At 40.7% G+C, this 15,953-nt stretch overlaps 1 protein-coding gene across 1 annotated transcript in view; it reads right to left on the reverse strand.

The window, feature by feature from the left end:
- Nucleotides 1-15,544, reverse strand: part of gabra3 (gamma-aminobutyric acid type A receptor subunit alpha3) — a 53,299-nt gene extending 37,755 nt beyond the window's left edge. Inside the window, exon 1 of the mRNA XM_070843287.1 lies at nt 15,459-15,544. Within this exon, the coding sequence (XP_070699388.1) occupies nt 15,459-15,544 (86 nt within the window). The remainder of the gene's footprint in view (nt 1-15,458) is intronic.
- Between the last annotated feature and the right edge of the window lie 409 nt (nt 15,545-15,953).

Here is a 15,953-nt window from a genome sequence, read left to right on the forward strand (position 1 = left end):
TTGGTTTATTTGCAGCAAGTACACTCTGTCGCAGCGGGTCTGACATTTTACAGTACCAAAATTGTCAACTCATGCTTCGCTGTTTGTGACAAGAAAATCATTGCCACATCCAACAACACCTCAGACTTAATGGAGCAGTCAATAGCGCACAATGTTAACCCGAGGCAGGTTTGGAAGACAAACAAAAATGGGTTCCTGTTATAACTCTGTTATGTTGGTACTTCAAATGGTACATATTTCACCTGAGCCTGACATCAAACATTTGGAGCCAATTTTTTTGTCATCATTACATAAAAATCTTTAGTGTGGGATTTAAAGGTGCCATTTTGTTAGAGGGATCACATTCTTGGTAGCAGAATTAAGGCAGAGGCACATTAAACAAAACAGCTTCATAGTCAGATTTTCTGAAGGCATCAGTACACGAGATAAATACAAATACGAAGTCAATAGTATGTCCTGGAGCGTTTGGACAATAAAACAACTTTATACTGCGTGTGCAAACAGACTTGTAACATTACTGGAAATGCATTCCCTCTGAAGTAGAGACATTCTGGATTTAAGAGTTACCCTGCAAAAATAAAGTAATTGGCGATGTTCTGTAGAAGTCATCTCTTTAATTAATTATTGCCCAGTCCCATTTCTGCACCGGATTTGCAACATTCTTCAGCCGAAATGAAGGGGACTCAAAGATGAGAGATTTTAGGGATTGTAAAATATTAAACTCATGTGCAAACATGCACCATTTATTAGTGCACACGAGTTTACAGGGTCCAAAAACCACTCTTTTGATGAATACCTCTGCTTTCCTTGCTTTCATGGCATCCACTTTTACCGTGACAGTATTCATTAAAGTTCATGGATGCTGGAAATCACAAAGTTTCTACTGTGGAGGCGGTGTCGGTTGTACGGTGGGCGACGTGAGACAGACTTGGTGGGAAAAATGCGTGTGGGCCGAGCAGTCTGACTTAGTGGAACGGGCATGCACCGAGTGAGTGGACTGGATCTGATCCAAGGTTAGTTCGCTGAACCAGTCTGACAGGTGAGGGATTGCAGGCCTGGCCAGAGAAGAGATGTAGGGGTGGTCTCTCAGGGCACCTAAGGGTGCCTGCTGCCAGCCAGGAGTCGAGGAGTGAAGCTGGAGGGAAGTGAGCAGTAATAAGAGCTGTTTAGGTCGCAGTATGAGATGAAGGTGCTTCGTGAGCTAACAGAGTCATGACAAATAGACTTGAGTGAGGGGAAATCATTATACTGTTCAAGTGTGCACGCGTATGTTCCATTCAGAGCCTGATTTGACTTGTTTAATGAGGTCAGGTATTTTATCCAGCATCTCCTGGATGTTGAATATTTGAAGCAGTTTTGAAACAATCTGATTAAATCCTCTCTGTACACGCAGCAGGGCACACATTTCATTATGAGCTAAAGAAAAGAGCTCTGAGGCAGCACCAAGAGAGGCAAGCAGAAAAGTCGTCCAATTAAGACCTGAATGAAAAACTGTCGTTAAGCTGGTGAATGTACGTAGAAGTACATTCTGTCACATGCACAGTGTGACTACAACCAACCTAAAGGTCCCATGGAATGGTATTACTTTCTTAATGTGAAGAATTTCCATTTTGAGGAGGATGTTGAAGGGATATTAAACAGTGAGGGATCAGTCTTAAGTTTAAGAGAATGGGCTTAGGCAGTTTTATTAGACAGAGTGGTCAGAAAGGTCGGACTGTTGAAATATTAATGATGACTTAATTTGTTCGACTTTTGCCAGGAAGAAGAAACAAGACATGGTTGTGGCTCAGCTTTTACAACACGTTGAGAAGTCATCTGGCAGTACAGCATTGGCCAGAACATGCAAACAAACATTCCCAGTGGACTGCTTTGTAACGTGAACGCTGTATTTCATGCATCTGTTCCTCAAAATGGACCCCTGGATTATATTTTATTTTTGACTGGTGAACTTAAAAACATGCTCACCACCTACACAGCACCCTGTGTTGTTTTATTGCGGAACTGTGGAACTTGCTAATGTCAAGAAACAACAAAATTATTTCATTATGTTACTGAAACATAGAGGCTGTGTTACTTAAAGGGAAACTCCACTGATCTTACACGTCAAAGTCTGTTTAGAGCCCTTGGGGGAGCTGCATGAAAATAGGATACATATACCATAATAAATTGCCTCAAGTGATGTCACTTGAGTTCGTGTCAGTTGGATCTAGTTGGAGACTACAAGTTAGTTAGTCTGAACTGTCAGCAGTCGAGTTGCATTGTGCGTAATGTAGGTGCAAGTTTTTGACAAGGAAGAAGAATATGTGGAACATAAAAACACATCAGGTATCTGGTTCTGCTGCACCTATATTCATGTTTTTTGAGGTTTGTATTTCAAATTGTCCAATGTCAAGTCTGACATGGTTATGTGAGTGCACTGCTAAATTAGAGGAATACTTTGTAAATGTAGCTAAAGGTAACTATTGCTGAACTGAAAAGAAAGTGAGAAACAATCTGTCTGATTCATTTCCGTCTGAACAAAACATGTGGCTGCTTATGCATCTTGAATTCAATAAGGGTACCTCAGAGAAATGGCATTCTCACCCAGCTCGTCTCCCTCTCTAAGGTGCGTCACCCCCTCTGGAGCGATGTATGAACCACGGATGACCGATAACAATCCTGATATCCATCCACCACTAAAGTGCCCGAACGATGCACTCGCTGAACTGTCTTGTTGCTGAGCACCAGGGGCGACTGAAATTGAATGGAGGGGATTAGTGAGGCTGCACGGAGCTTTGCGGAGAAAATATATTGGAAGCTGATGACTTTCTTGACTGTGGTTATGGGAGCACTGGTTTATTTATTATATATGTGGCAACAAATATTTAATTCCATCTTCTTGTCATCTAAATCCCACAATGGGGTGACAAGGTGTGGGGGATGGGGGTGTCTAATTAGCACATTCTTGCTTAATAAATAGTATATTTCAAGCTTGAATTCATGCACGAGTTAACCTTTACAACATAAGTAATCTTCCTCACCAGATACGTCCCCTCCTTTCTCTCCAAGTCTACTAACAAAATATTGATAATGTTATGCAGAAGTGCATTATGCAGCACATTGTCTCTAACCAATGGATGCCTCGTATCATTCAAAGTCTTAACAATATGACAATTTTTTCTTTGTTAGCTTCTTTCTTCTGTGTTCCACTTGCCTGTTTTGAGCAGATAATATGCACAAGAGGGAAACTGAAGGGGGGAGTAATAGCTGCTAACATACAGTAGGTTGGGTGGCTACAGGGACAACTGCACTACATCTATTTTCATTAATCTAGGACAAAAATTCTCATGTTACTTTCATCCACTTTAGTTCAAGTTTGTGAGAGTAGCTGCCCTGAGAATTAAATGTAGAATCTGTGGAAAGTGCAACTTGAGCAATGAAATGTGAAAGCAATTCACACTTTTATGATTTAGATAAACAGGGTGATTTTAATGTATCTTAACTGTACAGAAGGATGGGATTTCTTTAAGGAAAATGATCATTTTTAGCTAATCTAGCAATGTTGGATGTGTCCACTGCTTTGGTCCAGACTCATCAGCTACTGGATAATTATTCATAGTGCCCAGAAGATGTAATTATTTTGGTCACTCTGACTTTTCGTGTGATGGCACCATTTGGTTCCCTTTCTTTGGTTTTGATTGAAATGCATAGACAGCATTTCGATAGGTTGCCATGAAAATTACACACTTACTCTAAGGATGAATTGTAGTCAGTTTGATCACCCCTTCACTTTTCATTTACAGCTATCATGAGTTCAAGGAAAGTAATCTGTCCAATACCTTGATTCATGACTAAAACATGCCAAATTAACAATTTTTTATTTTAGTGCTAATTAGCAAAATTAGCATGCTAACATGCTAAACTAAGATGGGAAACTCTGTAAACATAATTGTTGCTTCCTGCAAGTACAGACTCACAGAGGCATTAACATGTCTGTAGACTCGTTAAATATCTAATTTGCACGTTTTTTTTTTTTTTTAAAACAAACTGTACAATGTCCATCCAGCCATCCATCCATAGTAACCCCCTCCAACTCCTCCTGTGGGAGCCCCAGGCTCTCCCCTGCCAGCTGGGCTGGAGTCCCTCCAGCATGTTCTGGGTCGCCCCCGGGCCTTTTCTCACTTGGCCATGCCTGGCACGCTCCTTAAAGCAGGCACCAGGGGACATTTTTAGCAAATGCCCAAACCACCTCCACTGAACGCATTTTGTAAAATGTGTGTTTGCAGGAGATGCCAAGTTAGCTTTTGTGTCCACTGGGAACATTTCTTCAGAGCGCAGACTACTTTTACCCATTGTATTGACTTGAGAGTACAAACTGTTACAAATTTCAGACAGTGCCAAGAGACTTGCATTGGCTTTCTTGCTCAGAGCACAGGAATGCTAAAACAATTTCAACTTGGCAAAAGGTTTTCAATAGTTGTTCAGCCACGGCACTTCTTCCCCAGCATGTGTTTAACACTTCCAGTTAAAGCAAGAGGCGGGGGCCAATTTGGGGCATCTTTGGCCCATTGATCACCGTTAAAAGCCAAGTTGGAGACAGTTAAGTAACAGGCACACTGCGTTCAGATGGTGGAGCAAGAGGAGGAAAATAAAGTCAATTGGGAAAGATTCAAGATTCAAGATGCACCTTTATTTATCCCCCAAAGGGGAAATTCACATATACACACAGCTCCATTCAGAAAAAATTTACAGTGAAAGAAAAAGGAAAATAAAAAAAAAATGAAGTTAAAAAAATAAAATAAATACCAATATACAAAATAAAATGCAAATATACAAAAAATACAAAATAAAAGAATGTACAAGAATAAAATATGGTGCAAATTAAAAAAATATAGTACAAATCTTACAAAATGTACACAGGTGAATAGTGGAAATTTACAAAGTGAGCAATTGTGGTTATGATAAAACGGTGACAGTCTCCGCCGTTGGGAGGTGCTGGGTGCTGCGGTGTTGTGCAGTCTGATGGCTGATGGTATAAAGGAGCTGCCCAGTCGCTTTGAGGCTCTTGGTTGGAGGAAATGTTCATTTCCAGCTGGTACGACCAACACTGCTGTACCCTTTACTTGATGATGTTGAGAAAAAAGACGCTATCTGTGACTGTTTGTGGAACTTTGCTCAATGAAGTTTTTTGCAGTACTTTGCTGTCTCAGCTCTGCATAGGAATTTTGTTTGGTTAGGTTACAGAAATCTGTGTTTATAGTGTGTATATGTGCGTGTTTTTATATGACATTTCTGTCATTGGCGTAGAAATCACACATATTTATACGTGTTCTGTTCCGACTCTAATAAATCTAATAATAGTTAGATTTTTAAATGTACAATATGATTTGGACATATTCTTGATTTAGGTTAAACACTTGTCCTTCCTTTCTAGCACAGCGCTCCTCTTACAATTCAATACACATTCACGCTCCTCCCACACACAGCCTCAATTCCCCAGTCCATCGCTGTAAAAGCCTCTGCCTTACTTGATCTTGGATTTTAACAGTTTTAGCCTCTCTTGTTGTCCTTGATCTTTAACTAGCTTTAATTCACTGCCATGACAACCAAGGTCAGAGAGCGGGCAGGCAAATGTCTGTGGTGACTGTTCAGGCTGCAAACAAAAGCTGGCCCGTCATCCTAAAGGCTTAGGGGTGCCATACAAAAAGAAAAACTGAAGAGATGTTCTTTGAAAAATCATGAGAGCTAGGTCAGCTATATTCAGTATTCTCATCATAACACTGTGAATAATTATTTGAAATGTGAAAATGCAGCCTGGACTCGGAGATCCACAGCAAGCTGTCACCACAGATAATTCCTTTACCGTTTCATTTAAATCAACAAATCTATTAAAAAAATCTTGTAACTCAGATAAAGGACACACATTTTGCAAGAGGAAGCAGACATTTTATTTGGGAAAACAGCACCATGCTGGATAGGACAACACGCTCCCTACAGCAGCAGGAAATTATCTAACATAAAGATACGATCTGAAATGTGTGATATCAACGCTTGTGACACCAACCTACTTTCCGAGGCGCTTTTAGAAGAAAGCCACAGCCCTCGGTGTCACATGCACCACTGATATCTACAGGGATTACAAAAGCACAATCACCTGCATCAGCAGCAATGAAGAGATCATTTATAACTGTAAGCATGCTCCATAGCACTCCATGGTATGCAGTGCTGCTATAAAACCTGACTCTTTTAAAGATGTGGCTATTTTTCATGGAAGAAGACAGGATCAGCAGACGAGTTCATATGGTAAATAATTTCCTATAAAGCCCCAGGAATCTAGATTAAAAGCAACTCCGACACCCCCCCCCCCCTTTTTTTTTTTTTTTAAATTCAAAATCTCATTACGATTTCCAAGGAATACAGCATTATTACACCTAGAGTACGGGCGACAAACAGAAACCAATACATCAAATAGCACTGTGCTGAGCTTATTGTAACAGGCCTACACATAAATCCTGGTTACGCAGGCCACGACACACTCCATGTAATTCCCAACCAGGAGTGTGTGTGCCTGTATTTCTTTTTATATTGCCTAAATTGCCTTGATTTAGTGATTCTGAAGCCACAGGTAACGGACACATCCAACTGTGTTTCGCAGGTTTTACAGCTACCATATGCATCACCATCTGGCTGGGCACGGTATGTCATAGTGTTTGGTCCTCTGTGAAACAAGAGGCTGGAAATATTGGAGCTTTCTTATTACTCGATTCCCTGACAGCACTGTTATCCGCTCATTGTTTTCAATCTCAGTAACACATGCTCTCTCTCCTCATCTCTGACGCTTCTTTCAACTTGATTTCTGTCTCTCACTTTTTTTTTTTTTGCTGTAACCAGCAGAAAATACAATGCCGATTAGGAGATCTAAAAGTTAGTCATTCTATTGAACTCGTACGTTTTATTCAGATGTAAATGGTGTGTCAGAATATGGTGATGTACTTGGTTTTCTTTTTTTCACTCATTGTGAGCTGTTGAGTTTACGAAACTGACTTTACCTGCCTGTGACCTGCAGGCAGGGAGATCCTCAGGGGCCTGAACAGCAAACATTTTGGAGCCATCAGCAGGGCCCTGCTGGAGGATCTCAGTTAGCTATCAGACTCATAGGGAGTTAGAAGATCACAGATATGTGCAAGAGCCTGACCATGTAAAGCTTTAAAAACAAGCAGTAAAATCCTGAAATCAATTCTAAAACTCACAGGCAACCGGCCGAGGGCAGCAAGGATTGGTGTAATGTGGTCACTTCTCTGAAGCCTGGCAGCAGCGTTTTGTATGAGCTGTGGTCTTTAGATGTTGATACACTCCTGTTTCAGTACAAGCCTACAACAGCTCTCCCACATAGTCTTTGTCCTTGTCTTGTCTAAACAGACTTCCAATAAATGAAATGTTTGGCCTCCAGTTATACCATTGTGTTCTGCAGATGTTTGTTATCTGTTACAATTCCATTTGAAGGTGAGCAAGTTCTCCAGTAACATGTAATGTATTTGAATGATTTAATTATCATATTGCATAACCTATTCTGATAAACATCAGTCAACAAAATGTACATGTTGGTTATGCTTTTTTCCCACAGTTGCAATAGTCTGGAGTCTGCAGGACATAAAAGCATAGATGAGCTTTTCTACGTGTGCGTTAGAGAGGAATGACCTGGCCCACTGTGTCTGAGGCTGAGCTGAGGTCAAGCAGAACATGGCTGTATCGGCTGCAAGCACAAAGTCATTGGTGTCCTTGACTGGAGCAGTCTCTGTGCTGTGTAGAGAGCAGCAAACAGATTGAAATTGTTAGAAAATTTGATTGTTCGTCATAAAAGAAATCATCTGAGTGGAAATAGCATTTTTTTAAATAGAAAAAAATGGCAGTTTGGAAATGGGTCTAAAATTACTTTAAACAAAGGGATTTTGAGAGGGCTTCTTTAAACTGTGACATGTTTAAAATAGGAGGGGAAGATACCAGTAGACACAGCAGTTAATAATGGCTAAAATATCTGGACCAACCATCTGAAATACAGCTTTTAAAACCAAGTGGGAATGCTGTCTGAAGGGCAGGTGGATGATTTAGAAAGTGCAACAGTGCGTTCCAGGCTTGAGAGAGAGAGCGTTCCCTGAAGTGAGTTAATGTTGAAGGTGGGCAGGAGTCCACATCAAACTCTCTGATTTCAGTGTTTAACTCTTCCGAGTCTCGGACCGCCCGTCGTCGTCAAAGACACAAACACAAAGAAAGCAAGCTAAACAGTTTTAATGGGAAACACAAAGGTAAAATGAAAAGTAGTAAAAAACGGCCAAGACTCTGGAGGGTTAAGTGCTGCTGAATCTCCATGATTTTGTTATAAAAGTAGTTCAATTCTTCACATCTCTCCGTGCAGGAATTCAACTTGCTGGCTAGGCGGGAGGCCAGTCACAGAATGTACAGTTTTAAAAAGGAATATGACCCTGTCACTTCTGAAAACTAGATGATAAGTGCACATGAGATCTGTGTCAGAAAAAAATCCCATCACAGTTTCCTAAAGCCAAATCAAATTGGTTATATCAGACCAACAACAGGTCAAAATCAGAATGTTTACTATTTATTGCACCAATTTACTATTTAGTTTGCTTGAAAAAATACTCCAGTAGGTATACATTTCCCCGCACACTTCTTCCTTACCAAAACCTGGCACCTACATTATCTACAATGCCACTCATACAGAGATTTGAGTGTTACGCTAGTAGCAGCTAATGTAGCCGTGAGCTTCTAGTCTCAAGACATGATGAGGTCTGCTGAGCAAATTTTTTTCCAACACCCCCAGATTCTTGACATGTTCAAATTTGTAGTCCTGAACCCCAGCCCACAGCTCTGCAAAGCAATGAAAAGCTTCAAGGCAGCTTCGTAATCACAGCCTTTCCACCTCTGGAAAGACACCTATATGACACCCTGGTGGAGCATCACACCTCCACTTGTGACAGCTCTGAGGAAGCTGGTGGAGCTACAGGTACAACAACAACTGTGAAGGAAGTGTTATGACAATAGGTACAGTATGGCTGGTACCCATTAGCCAGTAGTAGGCCTGAGGTACGATAGCTTCATGCTGCACAGCTCAAGTGCATATAAACACATTTGACCTACGCAAAAATAAATATGTGAGAAAGTTGATCCAAAAATGTAGATAGAAAACTGTTTATCTTGCCAGTTTATACAGTTGTTAGTCATTAAAAAAGTCATTCGTAAAAGAGGAGTAATCACCCATGGCTAATTACTGGACTGCACCCAACAAAACTTGCACAAGCTCCCAGATTTTGTCTGCTGCATCATCTTTTGTCCTTGGAGGAGTGTGATGAATCTTTTCCTGCTAGTGTTGTGCCATTATGATAAGATGATATGAATAAATGTTACTATCACTGACAAACAAGGTTGTAAAGCCACGCAGCGTTTATTTGGAAGTTTTATCCGAGGATAAAGATAAGAAATCAATTGATATTGAGGATATTGCGCAATGATTTTTCATGCAGTCCTCCGTGTAAACAAATGAATACTACTTTTTCCTCAGAGACTATCCTGGGGAGCCGGAAATCAATTAGTGATATGTACAAAGAATGCCAGATTTGTGGTATTTTGCCTTTCAATTAATACTTTGCTTTTGGGCTTAAGTGCACCAGAAATTGTAAAGCTGTAAAAAAAAATCAAACATACTGAACAGTTCCCAGTGTTGCAAGATGTCTTAAATAAAAGGTTGAACAGTAATTGTCCTTTCTCGCTTAATTGTAGGACACCATTCAACGCCTTGAAGAAACAGACTAAATAATGTTGCTCTTTAATAACCATACAGGTCAGTGCTCTACAGTTTTTGCACTTTTTATCACAGTTACAACAGGATACATGCACGCGCACGCTACATTAAGTCCAACCATCTGCCAAAAACACATTAGTCAGAACCAGACCGAGACAGAATAGTTAACATAATGTGAGTCTCAAATGCCATCTGACTGCTTGGGCTAATATTTAAATTCCAAACCTGACATTATCACAAGGCTACTTCGTAGAGCCTACTTTGGCCTCCTGCTCCCTTAGTGTTCATTTTGTTCCGCACTTTGTTCCACTTTTAACCACTGTTAGCGCAGCCTGCCAGTGAGCTGCTGTGGATCTTGAGCCCCAAAACAAACATTAGTGAGTAGAGAGGCCGAGCTGCAGAATAAATAAAGGGTAATTATCAGTCACTTATTAGCAGTTTAACATAATTGATACTGCAAGTTCTTTATCTGTGAGCAGATCCACAACTATGATCTATTAAACAATCACACTATTTAAAATGGAAACGCTAGCTGATAAACACTGGAGATAAAGTGATAATCAGCTTAACTAGTAGCAATTAATTTAAGAGCAGTTATTGTGGTTATCTTGATTCTGTAATTTAGATTCCTAGAAAGATCTGTCTAGACTCTAGCAAACATTTGATTTCACAGACTGGAGACTCCTAACCATCCACCCTATAGGAATTATTAAATGCTCTGTTCCACAAAAAGCTGTTTGATAAACTGCCAAAGAAGTCTGGCGCAGATTTTTGAGTTGTTAAATATGCAATACAGCTGGTTTGTGTGATATTTTATTCTTTATTACTGCACGGCGTCTGTGTCGTTACATTTTTATGATTTACTTTTTGGCAGCTGTTGGGTTTTAGTCCATGACAGGAAGGAATCGTCTAGCAAGTGCTTGACCAGAAAAAGAAGCTCTGTAGCCTTGAGCTGCAGAAAATGTTCATGCAGTCAGCATTAGGAGAAACTGCTCACCTGCTTTGAGTTTCCAGCAATCGGACAGGAGTGTGGGATATGCAATTAGTTCCAATTTAAATACAACAAATCGTGAATGAGTTGCCAACAGCAACACAGAAGTTTTACATGTATAACTTAATGAAATAACCACATTTAAAACCCAAATGCCCTCCTTAATCAGACGTAGAAATAAATTTCTGTTCCTTTGTTTAATCGCGCCCCCTACGCTTTCCTACCTACGCTTTTCCGTTACAAACCCTTTGTCCACAACACTTTGACTCAATCTTTGCAGCATTTTCAAAGGCACAGTTAGGTGCAAGGATTTAAATCTGGATTGAATGGGCTGTTTATCCAAAGCGTTACCTCAGACACAGATTCAACTTCAGAAGGAGTCGGGGGTGGATGTTGCTGGTGCCGAGGGATATGGGATGCACTCAAATGATTCTGTTTAATAGAAAGTGAGTCAGAGCCACTTTCTCATGAAAACTAACAAAAAACCCCAGAAATAAACAACATGGAAACAACACCTAAAAGATACTGATTGAGATGTATAAGAACAACAAAAAAATATATCTTAATCAAACAATTTCATGGTTGATAATGTCTTAAGCGTCCATTCTGCGAGGCATCAGATTTTAGTACAGCATTTGCGTATTTTCAGGACTGAGCAGTCCGTGTTTAGTGTGCAGCTGTGCAGACACCTTCTGGGAAATCCATTCCAGCCTCAGTTTGACTAATGCCTGCTGGGGTTGTCTGCTAATTGGTTGCTTTGAAGATCACTGACCAGATGCGCACCATATCAATAGAAAATTGTCTGGAACTCAAAAGTAATTAGGGCACAGATCAATTAAGTATTTGGGATGTTGGACGGGTGGTGAATTCCCATGATACTACTGCTGCTACAAGCTCAATCTCTCTAGTTGTTTGCAGCTAGTCTGCACGTTCTCCAGGAAAGCAGGCTTTTCTAAGTCAGTACTCGACTTGTCAGGTACTTTATGAATAGAATATTGACAGGAACTTGCAAAACAGATCAATAAAACTTCAGAGGAACTAGCAAAACTGAAAAAAATCTGTTTTTATTCATTCCTTTTGCCATCATTCCCCTCAGCTGAAATGATTTATACACAAGCCTAATAGCTGAGATGGATTAGGTCTCTGACACTCCATCAGGGCAAACACAAGCAATCAAACTAGGCTAAATAAATTTCCTTATACCCTTTTATCTAAACCGCTTATTAATGAGTGAAAACCAAGGTGAAGGTTGAATTAATTAGTCTGACTATCCGTTATCCATTATATCTTCCAGAGGGAGTTTCTGGCATCACTTTGACCTACTGTACCTCCACCTACTGTGTGTGCATGCAGTTCTCCAATGCTTTTAATGAATATAACGGACACTTGACCTGTCGTTCTGTTTAATGCTCACACACTCAAATGCAAAGATGACTCCATTTGACTGTCATCCTCACCAGTAAAATAATACAATACTTAACAGGCTAATAAGAATAAAATAAGATGTACAATGGCTGCATATCATCATTGTTTTGTTGTCTGTAAAGTAAAGAGGAGGCACGCATTCACTGATTTCTGATTTAACATTACCTACACTAAGTGGACCTTTTGACTTTCTTGTCTTTTGTCTCCAAGTAGAAACTATTTGCTTGGTCATTCAATCAGCAAAGTGGCTCAGCCATGAATACATTACCCTTGTCCAGACCCATGACACATTAACCTTGACAACACTACCGAAACAGAATGTTATCTGTTGACCAGGTCGCATCTCAAAGTGATGCCCCTCTCTGCCACCCTGTGAATAATTCATGGGAGATGTGGCGAGAAAGGAAGTTGAGGCTGGCCAACTTCAGAGCCATTCCATAGGCAAAGTGTACATATAGCACTTTCATCCTTATAGCTATTGATTATGTGCCACGTTAGCCGGCAGCTTGGCAATAGATTACAAACAAAATAGACAACAAGACGGCCGGGATGTCCACACTTGTTAAGTGTTGACTGTAGACGGGAAAGGCGGGGGGCTTGAAGCGAGGCGGGCTGATGGATTGAAAGACCTTCGCAGAATGGAAATAAACACAGCCGTCTCATTCGTATGTAATACATGAATTCCTGGGAATAATAGCTTAATCAGTCCCGTCTTTCAGCGTGCGGGAAATGAGGAAATTTGGTGATGTGCAGAATGACAGACCCTTATATAGAGGATTTGTCTGTTACACCTTAATCCATTAGGAAAGTCTCCTGCCTCAACTGTAGTAAAGCCGATTTGGAGCCTACCGATAGCATCAGCGCGCATCAGGGAGGTGGCAGTTCTCAGGGAGAAACAGCTCTGCTGATACGCAGATATTCTGGGAGCATGTGCTCGCTGATGTTCTGAGGATTATTACTAAACTCCTGCAACTTCAACTTTGATGGACAATTAACATATTCTTTCACTTTCAGATGCAAATTTCAAGAGAAATTGCAAATTTGGCTCAGGCAACATTATGATGTCTTCCCTCAAATAAAATATGGTAAAGCCTCATTTAGTACAGGCTAAACTAAATAAAATGTGTTAAGTAAAGAGTGCTGTGCAAGGGCTTTGCATATGTGCACTACATCATGTCTTAAGTAATTGCAGAAAGATTAACATTTGTGAAAATCCTCATAACGTGCTGTCTTAGGTCCATGCATAATGAATTGCACTGACTGCTGGAAAGGGTGTGATGACAATTTTCTGTCCCTGAATATGTCAACACTTCATACATTTCCATTATCAACTGACTGAACTCATAACATCTATTGGCTTTCCATATTTTTTATTTATAAACACCTTGAATGCCAATAAATCTGTCTTCAATATTATTTTCCGGCCTAGCGCTGCATAATCATGCTGAACCGACTAGTAGCACCCATATAGAAGGCAATCACTGAATTACTTTGATACTGAAGAAATCTTAATAATACAGTGATTCTCAGGCAAGTTCTGACTTATAGGGAGCATGTTTTTTTTTCTATGAGTTCCCAGAGATTATGATACCCTCAGACAAGTCTGTGTGTTTAGATTTGACTGAGACTAAGAGTGGCTAAATGCCTCTCCCTCTGCGTTCCAACAGCACCCCCCTCCAACTCTCTTGCACCCCCCCACAGAGAGATGCCTCACAGTTTAAAACCCTCTGATCTAGACAGATGTGGACACCTGAAAATTATACCTCATTCCAAAACCATGGGCATTAATATGCTGCTACAAGGGCCTCTACTCATCTGGGAAAGCGTCCCACAAAATGTCGGGACCTGGCTGCGGGCATTTGCTCCCATTCAGCCCCAAGAGCATTAATGAGGTCAGCCGCAGATGTTTGGTGATGAGGTGTTGGATGGGGATGAATTAGGGCTCTGAATAAGCCTGTCAAATTCCTGTACACCAAACTGGGAAAAAAATGTATTCTATGGACCTCGCATGGGGGAACAAACTGTGGCTAAAATATCATTATATGCAGTAAAGATAACCCCTTACCAATGGAGATTATGTAGACAGGGGTGTCAAGCAGCAGGGTTTCCCCTGAGTGCTTCATATGAACTGCATGTGCCATGTCATCGAGTGGGAAAGGTTGGGTAAGGCACGTATTCTTTCCCAACACCTTCTCCTGGCCACACATTTCTATTTAATATATGTAATTACAAGCGCTGTGTGCTCCTAATAAGCAAGGAGAGCCAAGTGGCACAATGACAAAGCAAACTGGGCTAATCCCTGTCACACTGTTCTGATTTCTTTCCCCTGCCTGCTTTCTTCCAGGTTCGGTGAGCCTTTTCCTAGCATGCAAAATCTTAAAGTGATTTACGCTCTGCCGCGTCTCCCTGCCATAACATCCTACCTTATCAACAATGCTAACATGGCAACCTGTGCAATCTCTTCGTTTGAAATTACAAGGAGTGTGATTAGAATGACTCCTCGACATCCTGGAGCTTCTTTTTTTTTCTTTTTGCTGACTCTAACACACAAACTGAAAAATGTGCACAGGATGCAGGAGTGAAAATGCTGTGAATGGACAATCATAGTTGTGGTGTGCTGCACAATGCAAATTAATTCACCAGTCAGTGAAATTCCGACCGGTGCAGGGGAGAGCACAAGGTACATTTACATGACAGGATGAGCTCACTTTGTATTTGTTCTTTCTCGGCCCAATTTAGGACAAGGTGGCATGGGTTCTATTTTAATCCTCGTCCAAAAATGGGAAAGTCACAGTGTTGTCCAGGAAGTCCTTGAGACCGCAGAATATCCACTGAGGGTGCAGTGCAATAAATGAAGAATATTCTTTCCTCTGTAATTCAGTGCTAAAGGATTTCGAAGGCAGTGTGCAGTTTTCTTTCTTTTTCCTTGTCAGCACCATTATAGAGGTCTGGTTATTTCATTTGCCAAACTGACAGCTGAGACCATCACACTGTGGAAAAAACATTTCTTGCTTTTTCTCTGCTTACAATATAGATGAACGTTTTCTTCTAATGGATCTTGGTTAAATTAAGATGTCTCCTGCAGCAGTGGACCCTGATTTATACAGGTAGCATACAACACACCTCACCAGGACATCAAGAGGGGGGATGGAGTCAGGAAGAATAAAATGGGTTGAGAGGAAGGAAGACGGTAAATAGCAAACGGAGGATGAGGGAGACTGAGAGGTGAAATGCAGTATGTTGTTTTACCTGGCTTCAGGAAGGAGGAGGATGAGCAGGAGGAGGCTCCACAAGCCCAAGTCCAGTGATTTAGGCTTCAAAAGTGCAGCCGCCATGTCAGTTTAAACAGAAGAGTCCTGCAGAGACAACAGAAGAGGGAGAGGAGGTGATATAAGGGCAAAGCTTCTAACAAAGACCGGCCAACAGCTCACCGGTGACTCCTTATACCTTTACAGGTAAATGCAGAGATGATGGACGTCAAATCCACAAATTGATACTCTGATTTCCAATCATTAATTTAAGCTTCAGTTATGGAGCTGCTCTTCACTGGTTTATGTGGTTGATCACTCTCTTTGGTCTTAAACTGATACTTTTATGTAACTGACAGCAGGTGGCTGTCAAACACCATACTGTCTATACGGTCTTTTTGTGTAAGTGTGTAAGTGACATAATTCAAAATATGTGTTTAAAAGATTTAGTTAATCTAAGTTTAAGAGACCCTCAAAAGAGAGGGTTTTTTATAAT

The sequence above is a fragment of the Pempheris klunzingeri genome, chromosome 14, assembly GCF_042242105.1.
Source record: "Pempheris klunzingeri isolate RE-2024b chromosome 14, fPemKlu1.hap1, whole genome shotgun sequence".
Taxonomy (NCBI): Eukaryota; Metazoa; Chordata; class Actinopteri; order Acropomatiformes; family Pempheridae; genus Pempheris; species Pempheris klunzingeri.